We start from the raw sequence: 17,812 nt of genomic DNA on the forward strand, positions 1-17,812 counted from the left end.
ATGTCACATCTCTCCGGACTTCTCCTTCCCACTCCATGCTGGTGTTTTTTTTCTGAGCTTGGTCTCAGGCTTCACCTGCTGATCAGCCTGGGCCCTCTAAAGGAGTAGGTGCAAATCCTGAGGTACATGAAGCTGTTCTTTGTTATTAGCCTTGGTGACTTAAATCAATGCTCCTCTTCCTAGTTCAACCTACTTCCTCAATTTCCACTTGTTTTCTGTTTCCTGAACTTTAACCCCTCCTAGATTGTTTACTGTTTACCTGGTATCTGACCCACTTCTTTCCTTGCCATTCTTTTTAACCTTGGGTTTTCCATTCACTACTCTGATCTCTGCTTCTTGCCCAATCATGAACACCTTGCCCTTTATGTATCATCCTAGAGCACTCCTGTCTGTCCCAACCTCCTTCTCTCGCCCACTCGCAGCCTCCCTTCCCTCTCCTCCTTCTCCCACATTTCACCTCTACCCTTCCTCCCACCTTTCCTCCCTCCCTCTCATTTTATATATAGAAAAAAAAGTAATAAAATCAGCTTCCATTTATTGAGCACTGATTCTTTGGCAGAGACTCTTTAAAGCTCTTTTTGTGTATTAAATAATTTAATCCACATAATAATATCAGATGAAAGTATTATTACTTAAGTCAGCTCTCTGCTACACCTATTATTCTGGGCTCAGAGGCAGGGAGTAGGATTTCTGTGTGAAATATATTCATTTAAAATTTGTTTAACAGAAAAAAAATAAATTTCTCTTTTGAACATTAGCTTATACAGGACATTTTGGGGAGAAACTCATTGTAAGTTATTGATTCCTAATCATCACCTAATGTTTTTGAACCACGCAATTTTTCTAAGGAAACACAATATACAACAAACCAGAGTATAAGACACAAGGCATGGTACTTGACATAAGGGATAAAGTAGAGGGAAAAATAAGACTAATAAACAATACAGAGTGAACATGACTTCTCATGCCTCATGCCAGATGATTCCTCCTTTCCCACAGTTAAGAATGGCAGGAGAATGCTGTATCATTACATATGACATAGACATTTAGAGTCTCCGTGGATGCCAACCACAGGATAATTAGGTCTAAATTCACAGTCCATGCACTGAACTATGTCTTCCAAAAAGCATCACTTCTCAAAGCTGCACAAGTGTCCGCACATAGAACAAGAATGTGCTTACTCCGCTTTCTGTTCATCTCTTAGAACAATAGATATGCATAGCAAATAACTCAGGGTAATTAACCAATGATCATACACACATACACATACACAGATACATGTCTGTGTAAACAGATGCATATGTCTATACGTGTGTGTGTGTATTTCTGTACGTATATGTACGTATATATCTGTGTGTGTATATATGCCGATTGACATCCTGCCATATTACCCCTACTTCAATGTGTTCTTCCTTAAAAAGGAGATATTCTTTTATGTAACCACAACATAATTTCAACATCTGAGAAGTGAACATCCTACAACACTACTAATACACAGTCGATAATCACATTTCGTCAATTGTCCCAGTAATTTCCTGTAGAATCATATTTCCTAGTCCAGCATCCAATTCAAAATTATTCATTGTGTGTAGTTTTCATATAACTTTAGATTCCTTTAATTTGGAGCAATAATTCATCTTCTCTATTAATTTCTTGACCTTAGCATTTTTGAAGAGTACAAAAAAATTATTCTGTGGAATCTTTTAGTTTGAGTTTTTCTGACATTTTCATCATGATTAGATTCAGGTTATGTATTCTTGGCAAAAATACTGCAGTAAACCTTTTCATAATTATCAAAGAGAAAAGCCCAACTGTACCAATAAACAGTTATAAACCTGCACTTAAAAAACGAAATTTGTACTCTTCTGTTGTTGTTGTTGTTGTTGTTGTTGTTGTTGTTGTTGTTTTTGCTGTTTAGAAAGCTGAAATGTTTTAAAAACAAAGTTACCAGCATTACATTTTTAAACTTGAAGGAGACGAAAAGGAATTGTCAAAAATAATTACGAAGAATTGAGAGTCATAAGTAAATGATAAATTTTTAATAGAATTAGAGATGAAGAAAATATTTTTCAAGCAGAAGGGATCCGAGATGAATTCACTGATAAAGCAGCTTTTCAGTTGACCTTGAAGAATCGTTGGGATTTCAACTGAAAATACGGGGGTGGGGAGGTGAGCCAGATAAAGAAGGCAGCATAAGAACAATGGGAGGGAGGTGGGACTAGGAGGTGATGCATCAACAGGAGGTGATGCAATTACCCTAGTGTACAGCATGTGTCTACACCAACAGTAAGGGCAGAAATGGTCTGGATGTCTATGCTGGAGCCACGCCCTCAGAGAGCTGAAAGATCAGCAAAAAAGGATGGACTTCGTTTGAAGGGCAGTGAGACCTCACTGACCAGCAAACCAGAGCTCTTACAGCAGGACATGGCTCAAACGGGAGGAAAGAAAAACAAATGCTTCTGCATAGTTTGTTTCTAGTGGGTTGCCCTTGTTCTTATTTTGTTTTTCCAGTAACTCCACTGTTAACATTGCTATTCTTAATTTTCGGCTTCTTCTTTAGGTTTAATGAAGCCAGACACCAGAATCCTTGGTTTGGGAATATGATAACAAAATTAAAATGTGAAGGTTCGTCATGAAAGAATTAGCAGGTTTCCCACTGCTATTACATCTACCATTTGACAATGAAGAAAGTGAGATAAACATGAAATATTGAAATAGGAAATGTTAGGCAGGAAGCTAGGCCTGAGCGACCTAAGGTGGATGGACCTTAGATGTCCCCAACCGAGGACTGCCCAGGGAACACCCCACTGCACCCATCTAGCAGTCCCTTTGCAGTTACAGCATCCCAGCAGAAGAGTTAAGTTCCTTGTGTTTGTTGCACTTGTGCAGAAAGCAGCCCCTGGTCCTTACTCCAAGGACCGGGGTCTCTAGAATAGAAATAATGTTGCCGTTGCCTATCCTGTGCAGGCATTTTGAATACATCTTGCAAAAAAGACATGCTTAGTTGGCTAATTATATAATCCAGGCCTGTCACTCCAGTGTTATGACCCTAGGACCCACCCCAAAGAAAAAGTTAGTATAAGCCCATACCCCAGAGTTTCCAGGGTCTTTGTCTCTCTTGATTGGCCTTCTCCCTTAGAATATACTTTAATAAAACTTTGCTTTACTTTCGTTTCACTGTTCTGTAATTCTTTACCGTGCAGCAAAAAGAACAGAGGCTTCTTTCCTTTTCCATCTCACTCTCAGTAACAAAACAAGTAGGAAACATACATTTTCATATGTATATGAAAATATGATAAAAATAAAGCTTGGAGAACACTGACTCAACTATCAGAACAAACTGCAGGGAGTGGAAGAGTCCAAAGGCAAAAGCTGTCACGATAATAAACAAAGAGCAAGGGAGGAAAGAGACCCAATAAATGTGCCATGATCACAGAAATTACTAATGATTTTTTAAGGGGAAGATCTACAAATAATAAAGTACATGATGGTACACCAAAACACTTTCTTTTTTAAGAGAGAGAGAGAGAGTAGGGAAGAAGCAGAGAGAGAGAGAGAGAGAGACAGAGAGAGAGAGAGAGTATCCCAAGCAGGCTCTGTGCTGTCAGCACATAGCCCAATGCAGGGCTCGATCTCATGAACCCTGAGATCATGACCTGAGCTAAAATCAAGAGTCGGAATCTTGACTGAGCCACCCAGGCGACCCTCAAAAATGTTAGTTTTTCTTATGTAAATTTGAGATTACATAATTTATATTCTATACAAACAATGCTATATGAAACCTATATATGTAGAAAGACCAGATGGAGAAAATGAGGCAAAGATCAAAAAATTAAAAAAGAAATAGAAGACCTATAAAGGAAGAAATATGGTCAAAGTGGTTGTATCACACACAAAAATGTAGAAAACACATACTGGTTTGTATTACTTGCAATCTGGGAATTAAGAAGACAGGAAATTTAACTTTCTTAATTCCTAAAAGGAAATAAAATACTCAGATTAACCATAAATCACTGTATCTTTTTTTCGTCTTTTTTAATATTAAAAACTTTTCTCTGGAGCCCTGATTAATTATAAAATATCTTTCTTTTTCAATAAGTTTTATAAAATCTCCTCTGGTTTTTCCTTATGTGAATATATTAGAACATTTAATTATTTCCACGACTTTCTGGCTTTTTTATTATTCTCTTTATCATGTCTCTGAATAGTAAATTTCCTTTTGTCTTTGTATTATTTCTCTACGGGACAGAGAGTTGTAGGAAAAGGACAATAAAAATTGAAATCCACACCTTTATCTTATTTCACCTATTTTTTGAAACTAGACTATATGAAAATATGATAAAATAAATCTTTGAGAGCACGGACTCAACTATCGGAACAAACCGCAGGGCCTGAAAGAGTTTAAAGGCAAAAGGTAATCACAACAAAGAACAAAGAGCAACACTCAACACCAACAGCAATATGGAACAAAATAGTTTAGCAGTTAAACTGTGTATGAAAACAAATTTATTACTGCCTAAACCGTAGCATTTATCACCAGTTTTGTCAAAGGACACAACCTACACATAAAAGTTCTTTTATGCATGGTTTGCAATTGTTTATGGATCTACATTCTGGTTGCCTGCTTGTAGTTCAGACAAATTTATCATCTTGGAATGTATTTTCCCACACAACTTTTTGTGTTTTCCATTTGGTAGGTGCATCTAAGTTACTTTAAGAAATCAGAGTCTAAAACTTGAATATGGGGAAATGAGAGCTTCAAAATGAGTGTCTTCAAAACAGTCCTGCGTTGTCCATAAAGTGTAAGCTTTTCCCCTATCAGATATCAATAGAAATGTAATTTGAAGATAGAGCAGAACACCATTGACATAGCCACCCAAAGGTACTCACCATAAAATAAAATAAGTAAAACGGCAAAAAGATACTGTTCAATATTTTTACCTACCAGTAACATTGTAATTTAAGTGGTCAAAACAACCTGAGTTCTTCCAGGAAATGGAAACGATGGCTGTGCAGAACCACACAAAATTTTTGCCACCAATTTTTAGTGCTCCTCTGTCTCAGGGCATAAAATCACTTGCACTTTATGTGCATCATTATCATTGTTTCCATAATTTCCAACTGTAACATTTTCCCTTTACAACCAAAAAAAAAAAACAAAAAAAAAAACCCACCACAATGTACCTGGGGAGTACTAAAAAAAGAAGAAAAAAAAAAAAAAAACAGAGCTCATAAGAGAGTTGAGGACTGCCAATGTGAAAATTGTCGTGCCGAGTCAACATTTTCCCCCTTCTTTAGTCCTGGAAATCATTCCAAAACATAGAGAATGAAAAACAATTATGCAAATACCCTATTTATTAAAATGGGAAACAGTGAAATCCGAGACCTCCAGATTAATGGGATGGTTCCCAAATCAGTGGTGACTGAGCGAAAGGGTGTGCAGGAGGAAATAAGGAAAAGAAACCTTGAAGAAATAATCCAGAAGCTGCGGGTTTCCAAAAGAGCTAACGAACACACCCTTCCTTAAGGCCACAGGAGCCATGCCTCTTTATGTTGTGGCCCTCATGCAGCAGGGTCAGGTAGAAGCATCTGTGGAAGCAGTACGATGCCAAAAAAGCAGAGAAAGTGAGGCTAAGTGAGGAATTGTACAGAAAAGACAGATTCATAAAAGCAGTCTGTGTCTGTGGAAACAGAGAAGTGAAGTCTTTCATCGTATGTGGGAGAAACAGGACAAAACAAACAACAAGACCACACTGCCTGGCTCCTTTGGCTACACCAAGTAAAACTCACTCGGTTCGGTGACGCAGAAGTGAAAGTGGACCCCACTGGATCTATATAAAGATACCACAAGAACAAGACAGAGGGGTGGGGAGTGGGGGAGCGCGGGTGGGTGGGGCAGAAAACCAGTGGCACACAGGGAAGCACACACTAAAAATATGTCACCATAAAAGAAGCTAAAAATTGTGGCCAAATACCTCGCCATGGATTTTTTTTAAATGCACAGCAATGCATAGTAATGCACAGCAAGCACCTTTTTCAAGCAATTATATCAGGCAAAAATGCAAGGTGGCAAGGTGAGGTTAGCAGTACAAGAACAAGGGATGAATTATAAGCCTCCAGTCCTCAACCAAATGGCATAATGGAAACAAGTAAAAGCACCATAAAAATGAAGGAGAAGTTGGAGGAATACAGGGGAAGAGAGAGTCCTGAAAGCATAAGAAGGTAGCAAAGACTGAAGTGGGAGACACAAACTAAGTAAATATATATTAATAATAAATGAAAAAGAATTAGAGAAAAATTGTAGAGTGCAACACAGATAACATAAACCCAACATACATATAAAAGGAATCCCCAAAAAAGAAAATAATAATAAAATAGTGCAAATAATATAATAGTAGTGCAAAGATTTAAAGATGTAAGTCAAGAGGGGCGCCTGGATGGCTCAGTCGGTTGGGTGTCTGACTTCGGCTCAGGTCATGACCTCATGGTTCGTGGGTTTGAACCCTGCATCTGGCTCTGTGCTGACAGCTCAGAGCCTGCAGCCTGCTTCAGATTCTGTCTCCGGCACTCTTTGCCCCTCTCCCACTTGGGCTCTGTCTCTCTGTCTCTAAAATAAATAAACATTAAAAAATTTTTTTAAAAAAGGCATAAGTCAAGACCACTTGAATCTCCATCTTGGGTGAAAGACCAAAACAAAACAAAAACAAAAACAAAAACAAAAACAAAAACGAAAATAACCATGTCCCTGGGTAAAATAGTTCTGAACAGTCAGCACTAGGATAAAATTCTAGTGAAAATCTCTAGGCTTCAGATATAAATTAATAATTACTTATTTAGTCAGGTAAATAAGAATTCTCTAAACTCTGCAATGCTAAAAAAAAAAAAAAAAAAAAAAGATGAGTGACATGGTCCTCAGCCAAACAACACTCCAAGAAACAAACATGCAAGAATTGTGAACATGCAAGATTGCAGAAACGTTGCTCCAAGGGCCCTTCCTCAGGAATCTCTGAGGGGTGACTTTCATACAACAAGATGATTTAAAAAATAATAACAAACGAGCCAGCAATGTAAGCTCCTGTTGAAAACAAATCTTCCCCCAGTGGACAGTGGAACCATCAGATGACTGTAGCTCCGGGCGGCTGGACTGCAACCTTGCAGGATACCCCGATCCACAACCTCCCCGCTAAGCAGCAACTACATTCCTTAACTGTAGAAACTGTGACACAATCATCATTTGCTGTTTTAGGTTGCTGAATCTTAGGGTAATTTATTACGCAACAATAGCTAACTATAAAACAAGGCTTAGAAACTACTGATTTGAAGAGGATGGAATGTAGAAAATAGGAAGAGGATTTTTTTTTCCTTAAATTAATGTTTATTTTGAGAGAGAGAGAGAGAGAGAGACAGCACAAGCAGGGGAAGGGCAGAGAGAGCGGGAGAGGTAGAAAAGGGCAGCGAGGGGACATCAGTGATTTCATCAAAAGTGACAATGAGGGAGCCATAGATATCACAGCAAGAAACCACAGCGGGTGGACCACCACAAGTAGGAGCTTGAAGAGAGGACACATTGGTCTCAGTAAGGAGCAGCAGGTGACACGTCCCAGTGAATGAGGGGAACTCCAAACAACCCGGAAATGTGCCCCAAGAAGAAGAGGCAACACTTAATATTTGATATGATCAATAGAAAATAAGAACCCCACCTCTTCCCTGTGCAAGAGGGAACCAGTGCTACAACACTGGGGACAAAAGGCAAAACACACCTTGAGAAAACCAGGAATGCAGCTGACCCAGCACCGCGTCCAGCTCTCACCCAGGCTGGGACAGAAGAGACGGGGGGAGGGACAAACTTTAACATTAGACAGCTTCACAGTTTTGACTATTACATGGAATAGTAATTAATTATGTAATTAATGTAATTAATTAATGGAGGGGAACCTTGTGTTCTGCTTTTTAACATGTGGCTATGTGATGAAAACTAAATTTTTAGGGGCGCCTGGGTGGCGCAGTCGGTTAAGCGTCCGACTTCAGCCAGGTCACGATCTCGCGGTCCGTGAGTTCGAGCCCCGCGTCAGGCTCTGGGCTGATGGCTCGGAGCCTGGAGCCTGTTTCCGATTCTGTGTCTCCCTCTCTCTCTCTGCCCCTCCCCCGTTCATGCTCTGTCTCTCTCTGTCCCAAAAATAAATTAAAAAAAAAAAAAATGTTGAAAACTAAATTTTTAATTTAAAACTAATAAAAGAAATAGTATGTCATACCATAGTAATAGATATCATACAGTTATCAGCACAACAGGAGATCTGTAATTCTAAAGCAGACCTTCAAGGCCTGGACGGCTACTTACTGGTAACAGTACTAGGGTAGATATTAACTCAAGCGTCAGCAGTTAAATAAGAAACCAGCTTCTAGAACCAAACTGACATATAGTATAGCATACCATATTTATTCTACCAAGTATGATCACATACAGGTTACCCTAAGGAATATATTTATAAATGATTTTAGAACAACTGATAAGACTTGATTGGGATATAGCCAAACAAAAAAAAAGGTGGGAAGAGACACCTGGGTGGCTCAGTTTGTGAAGCATCTGACTTCAGATCAGGTCACGATCTTCCAGTTCATGGGTTCGAGCCCCACGTCAGGCTCGGTGCTGACAGCTCAGAGCCTGGAGCCTGCTTTGGATTCTGTGTCTCCCTCTCTCTCTCTCTCTCTGCCCCTCTCCGCTCACACTCTGTCTCTCTCTGTCTCTCAAAAAATAAAATGTGAAAAAAATATGGAATGTCGCTAAAAATTAAGAACCTTCAGGCATTTGAGGAAAGTGTAACAGACATACAACATAAATAAAGTTAACTTTCATTTTTCTTTTTCTTTTGTATCCTAATATCGGATTTCCAGTGGTTCAAAAAAAACCCTTTAAATTTCTTAATTATAAAAAAATATAAAGGAGATTTGGCGACACTACCTCTGAATATGATACTCTCGATTACAGCGATGTAATCTTCGGGCTCCTGCTCGGTAGACATCTCCCATCTGCCTCTGACGATATTTAATAATTTGTAGAGCTGATCTGAACTCTTCACCCCACACAGCAGAGTAACCACACTTTCTGGTGAATGAAGTATCTTTTCGAGAAACTGACATTTCTTTGGAGTTAGGTCTTTAAGGAGGCTATTTGATAAGATCAAAAGTTTACACTTGTAAGAGTTTAAACTCAGCAATTCCAAATCCCAAAAAGAGTAATTCTCCAAGCGATATAACAGGACCGCTTCCCTTTTCACAACATGTAAAAAAACTTCCCTCAAGTACAGAGCCCATTCCTCAGCATCTTCTCCATGTATCAGTAGGATGTCTTTTGTACTTTCTGGAAAAAGAGAAAATAATGTATTAATTTTCTTATGTTTGAAATGCTAACAGCAGATTATATTATTAACCTCAAGTTTTTGGTACGTGCTCTTTAGGGAACATATTAGAGGACCAATAATATAATTCCTGTTATCCCCATCATAATCACACAGGATTAAATTAATCCTTTATGTAAACACAGTTCATGCTTTGTGCAAGTCTTCGCTGTACTCATTGTCCCAAAGTGAACCAGGATGCTCAACTGAAATAAAAGAGAAATCTCATGGAGGGATGAAAATAATGTTCTGTAGGATTACAGGGAGCTGGGCTACGAGACACGGCTGTGCCAGTAACCACAAAATTTACCTAGATCACAGTATTTAACTCCTTTGAACTACTGTTTCTTCGTCTCCTAAATGAAGGCAAAAAATAAATAAGCCCTGCCTAAGGAATCAGATTGTTCTGTGAAGATAGGAGAGAATTTACACTCAGTGTTTAAATCTTTTTTTCAGGCAGAGATGAGTGCATAAAGATAGGTGACAGAATTTCCACGCCCAGAATACCAACAAAATAAAAATTTTAAAAAAGAAATAAATTCAATAGCAGAAACCAAATAAGAGGGTACTATATCGCGTGTCATAAGTCAAATTTCATGCTGATGAAATAATTAGAAGGTTCTGACGGGACAGAAGTAATCCTAAACCTCTCCCTGATCCTATAATCAATACTGATAAAGAAACTTGAGTCATCGCTAAAACCAGCAGGGTGCTTATGAATCTCTTCCCCATCTGGAAACAATTCAAGAGGGTGTCTGCAGAGGTAGGAAAGGCCCCTCTACAAGGGCCCTCTACCCGTGGGTAGCAGGGCCCACGGGTGAGTCAGAAAAGCCAGTCAAATCCCACAAGAACCCAAGTGCATCCTTGGGCAGAAGAGATGGGCCTTGCAGACACCATTCAACAGGTCTCATTAGAGACTATAACCCAGAACCTCTAGTGAAGGACACTTTGCTTCTCCTCTGCTTTTCTTTCAGGCCATAAAATACTGGAATGTCAATTTTATCACCCCAACTGTAACTTGGAAGGAAAAATAAAAGTAGCAAAAAAGATAGGGAGGGGAATTTCAAGAACAATTTGCCCACACAATATTAAGCAAACAGTAAGCCTAAACAGAGCTAAGGGAAACACGAGCAAGACGAAAAGATGAGCAATACAAATTTTTAGTTATGGGAAGAGATTATGGCAAATAATATTAACAGTGAAAATATGATCATAAAAATAATAAAAGTAACACAGCCTGCAAAGACTAGTAGATATCATAAACAGGGGGGAAAAAGGCTTCATAAAAGTTATCTATAGTACAAAAAGACCATAGATTAAATAAGACCATAGTTCAAAGACAAGTCGATTTAACTTTTTTTAAAAAAGTATCATTTAAAAGTGTATAAGAGATAAAGAGACAAGTTGAGAGCCAAAACAGTACTTCTGCTCAGATAATATATAAATTAGAAAAAGCAATAACCATAGATAATATTTTAATTTCCAAACTAAAAGAAAAGCTTGATATGTTTGCAGTAAATGCAAAAAAGATAACAAGGCTAAAACAGCTGGTGAAAATATGATATATCTGGGTAAGAGACAAAAAAGGAAAAGTTTCAATATCAATATAAAGACAATCTAAAAGCTAAAGTAAAAGAGAACAAAAGACACATTAAAATATGTTAAAACATAATTTAAAAAATCCGTAAAATATAAAGAAAAAGGAACCAGTTCCATGTATCAGCAGGGAATAATCATGTTCTAAGAAAAATTGTTAAGAAAAAACCTATCTTGATTAAACTGCCCTTAGGTTTAATGATTATTGTAAAATGTCTTCACGTATTCAGGAAGGAAGACCAAGTTACCCAGGAGGAGGAAAATATTAAAATGATCATAGATTTCATCAGAGCAATTTCAAGCCAAGAATCATAAGAAGATTCTCGCAAAAATAATTTTTTAGTAATTCATACTACAGAATATGATATTGTACAGTGGTGAAAATGAACAATGCTACATGCAACATGGATGTATCCAAAGACTTAATATGGAGTGAGAGAAGAAAAAGAGTTTATACTATATGATTGCATTTATATGAAGTTCAAAGACAGAAAAACAAAAAGATCCATGATGATACAGATAGAATATCTGGACATAGGATAAACAAATGAAAACAGGCATGGGAGGGCCTGCCAGGATTCTGGAAATGTTCTTGTCTTGGTCTGAATGGCTGTCACACAAAGTGTACATACATAAAAACTTATTCATCCATGTATCTTAGATTATGTATGTAAGTTATTCTGCCATAAAAAAGGGTCAAGTATCAAAAGAAGAAAGTTCCATGATGACAGCTGTTCAAGAGGCCTACAGACCAGTTAGGACTTACCACAGGTGAATGGAGCATTTTGGGAGGGAGATCCAGGGGAAATAAAGCAACTGTAAGATTATCTCATATATTTGAAAATTTGAGGAGAAAATACTAAGAATAGGGGTTTGACAGTTCTGATAGAACTTTTCGACAAACAATTCAGGATTGATATATTACAATCTTTTGCACGTAAAATACAAAATTAGGTAAAATTAGTTGCAGCAAAATGAAACAAACAAAATGCCTAAAAATTATAAAAGAAAGTAGAATCATTATACACTATTTGGATATAGTGTAAATGTGTATACAATCATTGTCATGGACAAAGTACTTATGTCCTCCCCCAAATACATATGTTGAAATCTTAACCCCCAATGTGGTGGTATTTGGAGGTGATGCCGTAGGGGGTGACTAGGTCATGAGGGTGGAGCCCTCATGAATGGGATTAGTGCCTCTGTAAAAGAGGCTCCAGAGATCCCTCACCCTTCCTGCTGCATGAGGACACAGAGAGAAGTCAGCAATCTGCAACCTGGAAGAGGGCTATCACCAGAACTCTATCTGCTGACACCCTGATCTCAGATTTGCAGCCTCCAGAACTGTGAGACATACATGTTTGTTGCTTAGGTATCCTACTAGACCAGCCTAAATGGACTGACAATCATAATAATGTGAAAAATGACTGATGATTTAACTAGAAATTGAGATTTAAATATCAGAGAGACTTAAGATTAAAATCCTTGCGCTGCCTGGCTGGCTCAGTCAGTTAGGGGTCTGACTCTTGATCTTGGCTCAGGTCATGACCTCACAGTTCATTGGTTCAAGCCCCACATCAGGCTCTGCACTGACAGTACAGAGCCTGCTTGGGATTCTCTCTCTCTTCCTCTCTCTCTGCCCCTCCCCTGGTCGGGGATGGTTCTCTCTCTATCTCTCAAAAATAAAATAAACATTAAAAAAAAAAAAAGGTTAGGGGCACTTGGGTGACTTAGTCGGTTAAGCATCCGACTTTGGCTCAGGTCATGATCTCACGGTTCGCGAATTCAAGCCCGGTGTTGGACTCTGTGCTGACAGCTCAGAGCCTGGAACCTGCTCAGATTCTGTGTCTTCCTCTCTGTGTCCCTCCCCCGCTCGTGCTCTGTCTCTCTCTCTCTCTCTCTCAAAAATAAATTTAAAAAAACATCAAAAAATTATTAAAAAATATTAAAATCCTTATCTAGCACACAACAGGAAACAAATAGATACTAGTTAGAATTGGTAAATCAAGAAGTAGTATATAGATGTATCTTTTAGAAAGATAGACTGCAATAACAAAAAAGGAAGATGTGAAAGATCTGTGGTTCCTGAGGTTCTGTGGGGAATGGAATTTTGATTGGGGAGGGAGACAGCAGCAGACCACGGGTTTACATTACAAATGTTTTATCATCGTTCAATATGCAAGTGAAACCAAAATCAGAATTAAAATAACAGAAAAATCCAGGCAACAAATAGAAGAACCAAAGTGAACAAAATGGAAATGTAAAGGTTTAAAAAAAGAAGACATGGTAAGTTGAATACAAGTGCATACAGAACAAAATCAAAATACCAAGGGGACTGCGATTGCACTACAAAATGCATGTGTTAAATATCTTGAAATAAAAGTTATCATGGAATGGGAAAGCTGAGCATTTGGGGAAAAGATAGTACAAAATATTAACTTCATCTTTCATAGTATTTAGTTATTTAATACCTCCTAAATTCAAAATATGAAGCTAAAAAATGATTCCATTCACTATTTTTGTATCACCATTTTCCCTAAACAATAATGAATAATTTAGAGAGTATTCCAAGTAAAGATTTTTCTCCGAAAATTAATATGTCCTTCAATTTTACATTAATTTAAATTATTTTATTTAAAAATAGCATATAGAATATGATCTCATTTTTAAACAATGACCTCCTGAGCATCTACTTAAAATAATTCTATAAATTGTTAGCAAGTTATTCATGGAAGATAATATCATGGGAGATATATTGCTTTCTTTTTTAAAATCTCTTCCATATTACTTATATTTTTGTAGTAAACTTGTATTATTCCATAAAACAAAATAATCATCCTTAAAAGCCAGTTGTAAGTCATTATCATCAATACAAAGAGTAAAACACCAAAACTCTTGTAATCCACAATCATCTTTTTTCCTCAGGATATAAAGGTTGTATTTTCTACAACACTGATGTGCTGATTAATACTACAACAATTTGAGAGCTACTGTATTTTTATTGAATTATCTATGACTTGTCTCACGATATAAATATTCTCTCCAAAGACAGATGCTTTCTCTTTCAACTCTTTGAATTCTAAACAATGCCTAGCACAATTTCTTGAATAGATAATCAATAGATTTTTAAATATATTCATGTATACAGAATGAAAAAAGACATCTGGTAGAAAACATATGGGAATCATACCCAAGTTGTATATGAGTCATCAGTATAGTTCTGTCATTCTCTGTATAGTGTCTCACCCCGCCTGGATGTTAAATACTTGCTGGACTAACACAAACATGGTGCCATAATTCAGTACCTTTATGTTTGAGGAACGGTAGAGAAAGAGTTTTCTATTATATATAGCCAGAGTAAGGTACTATATAGTCATAAAATAATGGGAGTAAAGATAAAACTAATGATATAAATTATCAAGTGCTTCAAATAAACCAGGGCTCTACATCTTTTACATATATCATTTTACTTTATTCTCAAAATTACCCTAGTGATTCTCATTTTACAGATGAGAAAATTGAAGTGGTACTGGGATTAGGATTCCAATGCAGGCAGTCTCACCCTACACCCTATACTTTTAATTTCTAACATCTAAGGACACAATAACATTATTTAAAAATAGATTCCTTGTAGTGATATGAGTTAGGTTAGTCAATATTTAGCAGTGTGTGAGTTAATCTCAATCTCAAAGTGTGTGAAAGCTTACTAAGACTGGTTTCCTACCGAGGAAAAAGAGGAAATAGAACATACAATGTACTCCAAGAATATGGTTATTTATGAAGAACTTACAGAACTTTGTTCTTCTAAAACTTACATCAATACAATTACAGAACAAGTTATGAGGATATTTAAAGTACAGAATGAACATTCTCATGTTATGTGATTGGGTATCACACTATCATAAAAAAAAATCAATTCTAGAGACATTCATAACCTATCTTTCAAAACTTCCCAAGAAAAAATAGACAGGTAGTCTTTCTTAATACTCTGTGACCATTTTATTTTTAGGTTGAAATTGAGCCTTCCTTTTAAATTTATATTTGACTTACAGTTAGTCAGTAACTTCTGTATGATAATTTTCAAGCTTGAATATTAGCATTAAATGCCATTCCTTTCCTTTCTATACATAAAATCATTTCTATCTTTTAATCTTTAATTTTCTCAATTATGATTTACTGAGAATTTCCAGGTACCAGGCATGTTGCTAAGCCTGTAACATGTATTGTTTCATTTAATATTAATAAAACTATATGGAGTTAGCCTGTTATTCTTATTTTACTGGTGATCACACCGAGCCTCAGAGAGGTTAAGTAACTTGTCAGGACCACAAAGACAATAATTGGTCCTTGTGCTGCCTTCCAGTCTTTTTGTTTTGAAATGATGAGTCAAAATGCAAAAGTTAATCAAAGGCCTTTTCATAGACACCGTTTTCTTTTTCCTTATCAAGATTGTCCTTGAGTAACATCCGGAGTAACAGTAGTTCTCTGTTGATTCTCACGAGGAACCTACTGGCCTTTGTTTTACATACTTGAAATAATCAAACCTAAATCATTATTTGCCAACTTAAGGAGGGTTATTGTCATTAAGATTGGCCGACTTTTATAGGCTGTGAAATGAAACAATAAATGATGGATCCGAAATACAGAAACACAAAATTTTCTTTCCTGGAAAGCTTCATCAAAATAAAAGGAAATTGCTTTTGAAGATTCAATTAAGGTCTGTAAATAAATTATTTAAAATGTAAATCTCCAGTCTAGCAACATAAGGTAAATGACAGCATTATACAATGTAGGAATAGGGTAGAGTCATATTAATTTTTATAAATTTACTCTAAAGTGTTCTTTCAGATTCCATGACACTTTTTATTTATCCTACAAAGTGCTATAACAATTTTTTTAACTTGAAGGAAATTTGTATCGATAACTGATATCAATACTTGCTTTTGCACTGAGAGCAGATTATTCTATGTCTTCCCAAAAGAATGAGATGATTGATCATCAATCAAAGTCCTTCCTAGTACATCTGCATAATTTCAAATGGCAAGTTTTCTTCTTTTTGAGTAAGATCCCATCTCTTACCCATCTCTGTGCATAATGCAGAAAGATTTTCTATCTGGTGACCGAAGTGCAGGAAAAAAAGAGCAGAAAATTACAAAGAAATGACTTATAGTCACAATGGAATCATTGTGCTAACATGAACATTAATCTTGATATGATCACACACAAATATACTCAAAATTTATAGCAGTGTAACCTAATTTATCTTATGCTCTAACTTTGTATTCTAGTACAACTAGGAAACAAAACTTGGGGATGGGGATTTTTCAAAGGCATTACTGTAGTAAAATGCTAACTCATGTTTCTCCTCTAGGAAAGTTGGTTAATTTCACTTATTCATAGTGGCAAAAAATATCGGGTGTTTTCTGTATATATCTGTGTAGCAGATGCTGCTAATGTGCATCCATATCTTCCTGGCCCAAAGGCTGCACTTAGCGGTCAGCTGTTAAGCACACTGACCATTTCCAGCCTCTGTTTTGCTGCCTGAGGACTTTCTCTGCTCAGAGGGAGCTTCTGCAGCCCATGTGTCTGGCTGGCAGCGCAGAGGTGCTGGGGATTTTTAGGGCAGGGAGGGCTGGGAGGCAACCCTCAGTCAGTGAGGGACAGAAACCAGTGTGTACATAACAGCTTTCCCACCCTTCAGTGGGACAATGCTGAGGTTTGTTCTACACAGTAGTTACAGGATCCCCAGTGATGCTGAACTGTAATTGTCTACTGTGTTATTCCGCTTATTAATACGCACATTATTGGCTTTTCACACCTTGTCTCACATGCCCTATTTTCCTGCTAGTGCTTCCTGGGCTCATCCTCTAAATCAACTACTTCCATTCATGTCCATTTCTCAGAGTTTTCTTCAGGGGAAATCGCTCTTTCTCTCTCTGTCCCCATATATGTGTATTTATAGGTTTATGTATACAGTTTATAAACACATAAACATAGCTCTTCCTTTCAAATACAGGAAGCTACCAACACATCACTTTAAGATTATGCTTTTCAGCTATGATAAAGAACCATCAGGAAAAGTTATTTTTATACAAATGTAGAACCTTCCTCTTTCTTCTTCCTTTTAAGATGCAAACAAATGCTTTTGTGCTTCACAAAACAACCTTGTAAGAGAGGTTTTTTTCCTTTGTTGTAAAAAAATGCACGGTGTTAACTGTTACAGGATTATTTTGCAAAGACTTCCCACCCTTCATATATAAACTGCAAATGTTCAACTCCTCCACCTCTATCAATTTTAATCTCTGACACAAATTGTTAATAGTTTATTTTTAAAAATATAAACATAAAAGATTCTGCATCTGTGAGCAGATTTTAAAATATTTCTAACTTGCTTTGTGCAAATTTGTGGAATTCTATTTCTGCAATGTCCGTATCTTTTCCTTCCTTTTATTGCCATTACTCTATAGATAATTGAATCTAAGACAACATTGACCGTAAGACAGGCTATTATTTGATATTCCTCTGGGAAAAAAAATACTGTGATCAAATGAACCATAATATACTATAAACTGTAAGATGAATTCTGATATCAGGGAATCTGACTAGCCCAGACAAACAAACAAACAAACAAAAAAAACATTGTCAGAATTAATTAAATATGGTAATAGTATCATCTTACACAGTCTCTTAAGTGGCTTCTCATTTCTCCAATTCCCCCTCAAGAATAATCTCCTTAGGACCTGGATATTGTTTATGATCTGTACAGACTGATTCCTCCCCTATGTATTACATCACCCAGGCTCCCATGCCCACTCCAATGG

General features: G+C 36.9%; 1 protein-coding gene across 1 annotated transcript in view; it reads right to left on the reverse strand.

Annotated features, from left to right (window-relative positions):
* BANK1 (B cell scaffold protein with ankyrin repeats 1) overlaps positions 1–17,812 on the reverse strand; it is a 309,831-nt gene that overhangs the window by 266,443 nt on the left and 25,576 nt on the right. The window contains exon 2 of the mRNA XM_058721799.1: positions 8,960–9,358. Within this exon, the coding sequence (XP_058577782.1) occupies positions 8,960–9,358 (399 nt within the window). The remainder of the gene's footprint in view (positions 1–8,959; positions 9,359–17,812) is intronic.

Source organism: Neofelis nebulosa, chromosome 3 (genome assembly GCF_028018385.1).
Source record: "Neofelis nebulosa isolate mNeoNeb1 chromosome 3, mNeoNeb1.pri, whole genome shotgun sequence".
Lineage (NCBI taxonomy): Eukaryota > Metazoa > Chordata > Mammalia > Carnivora > Felidae > Neofelis > Neofelis nebulosa.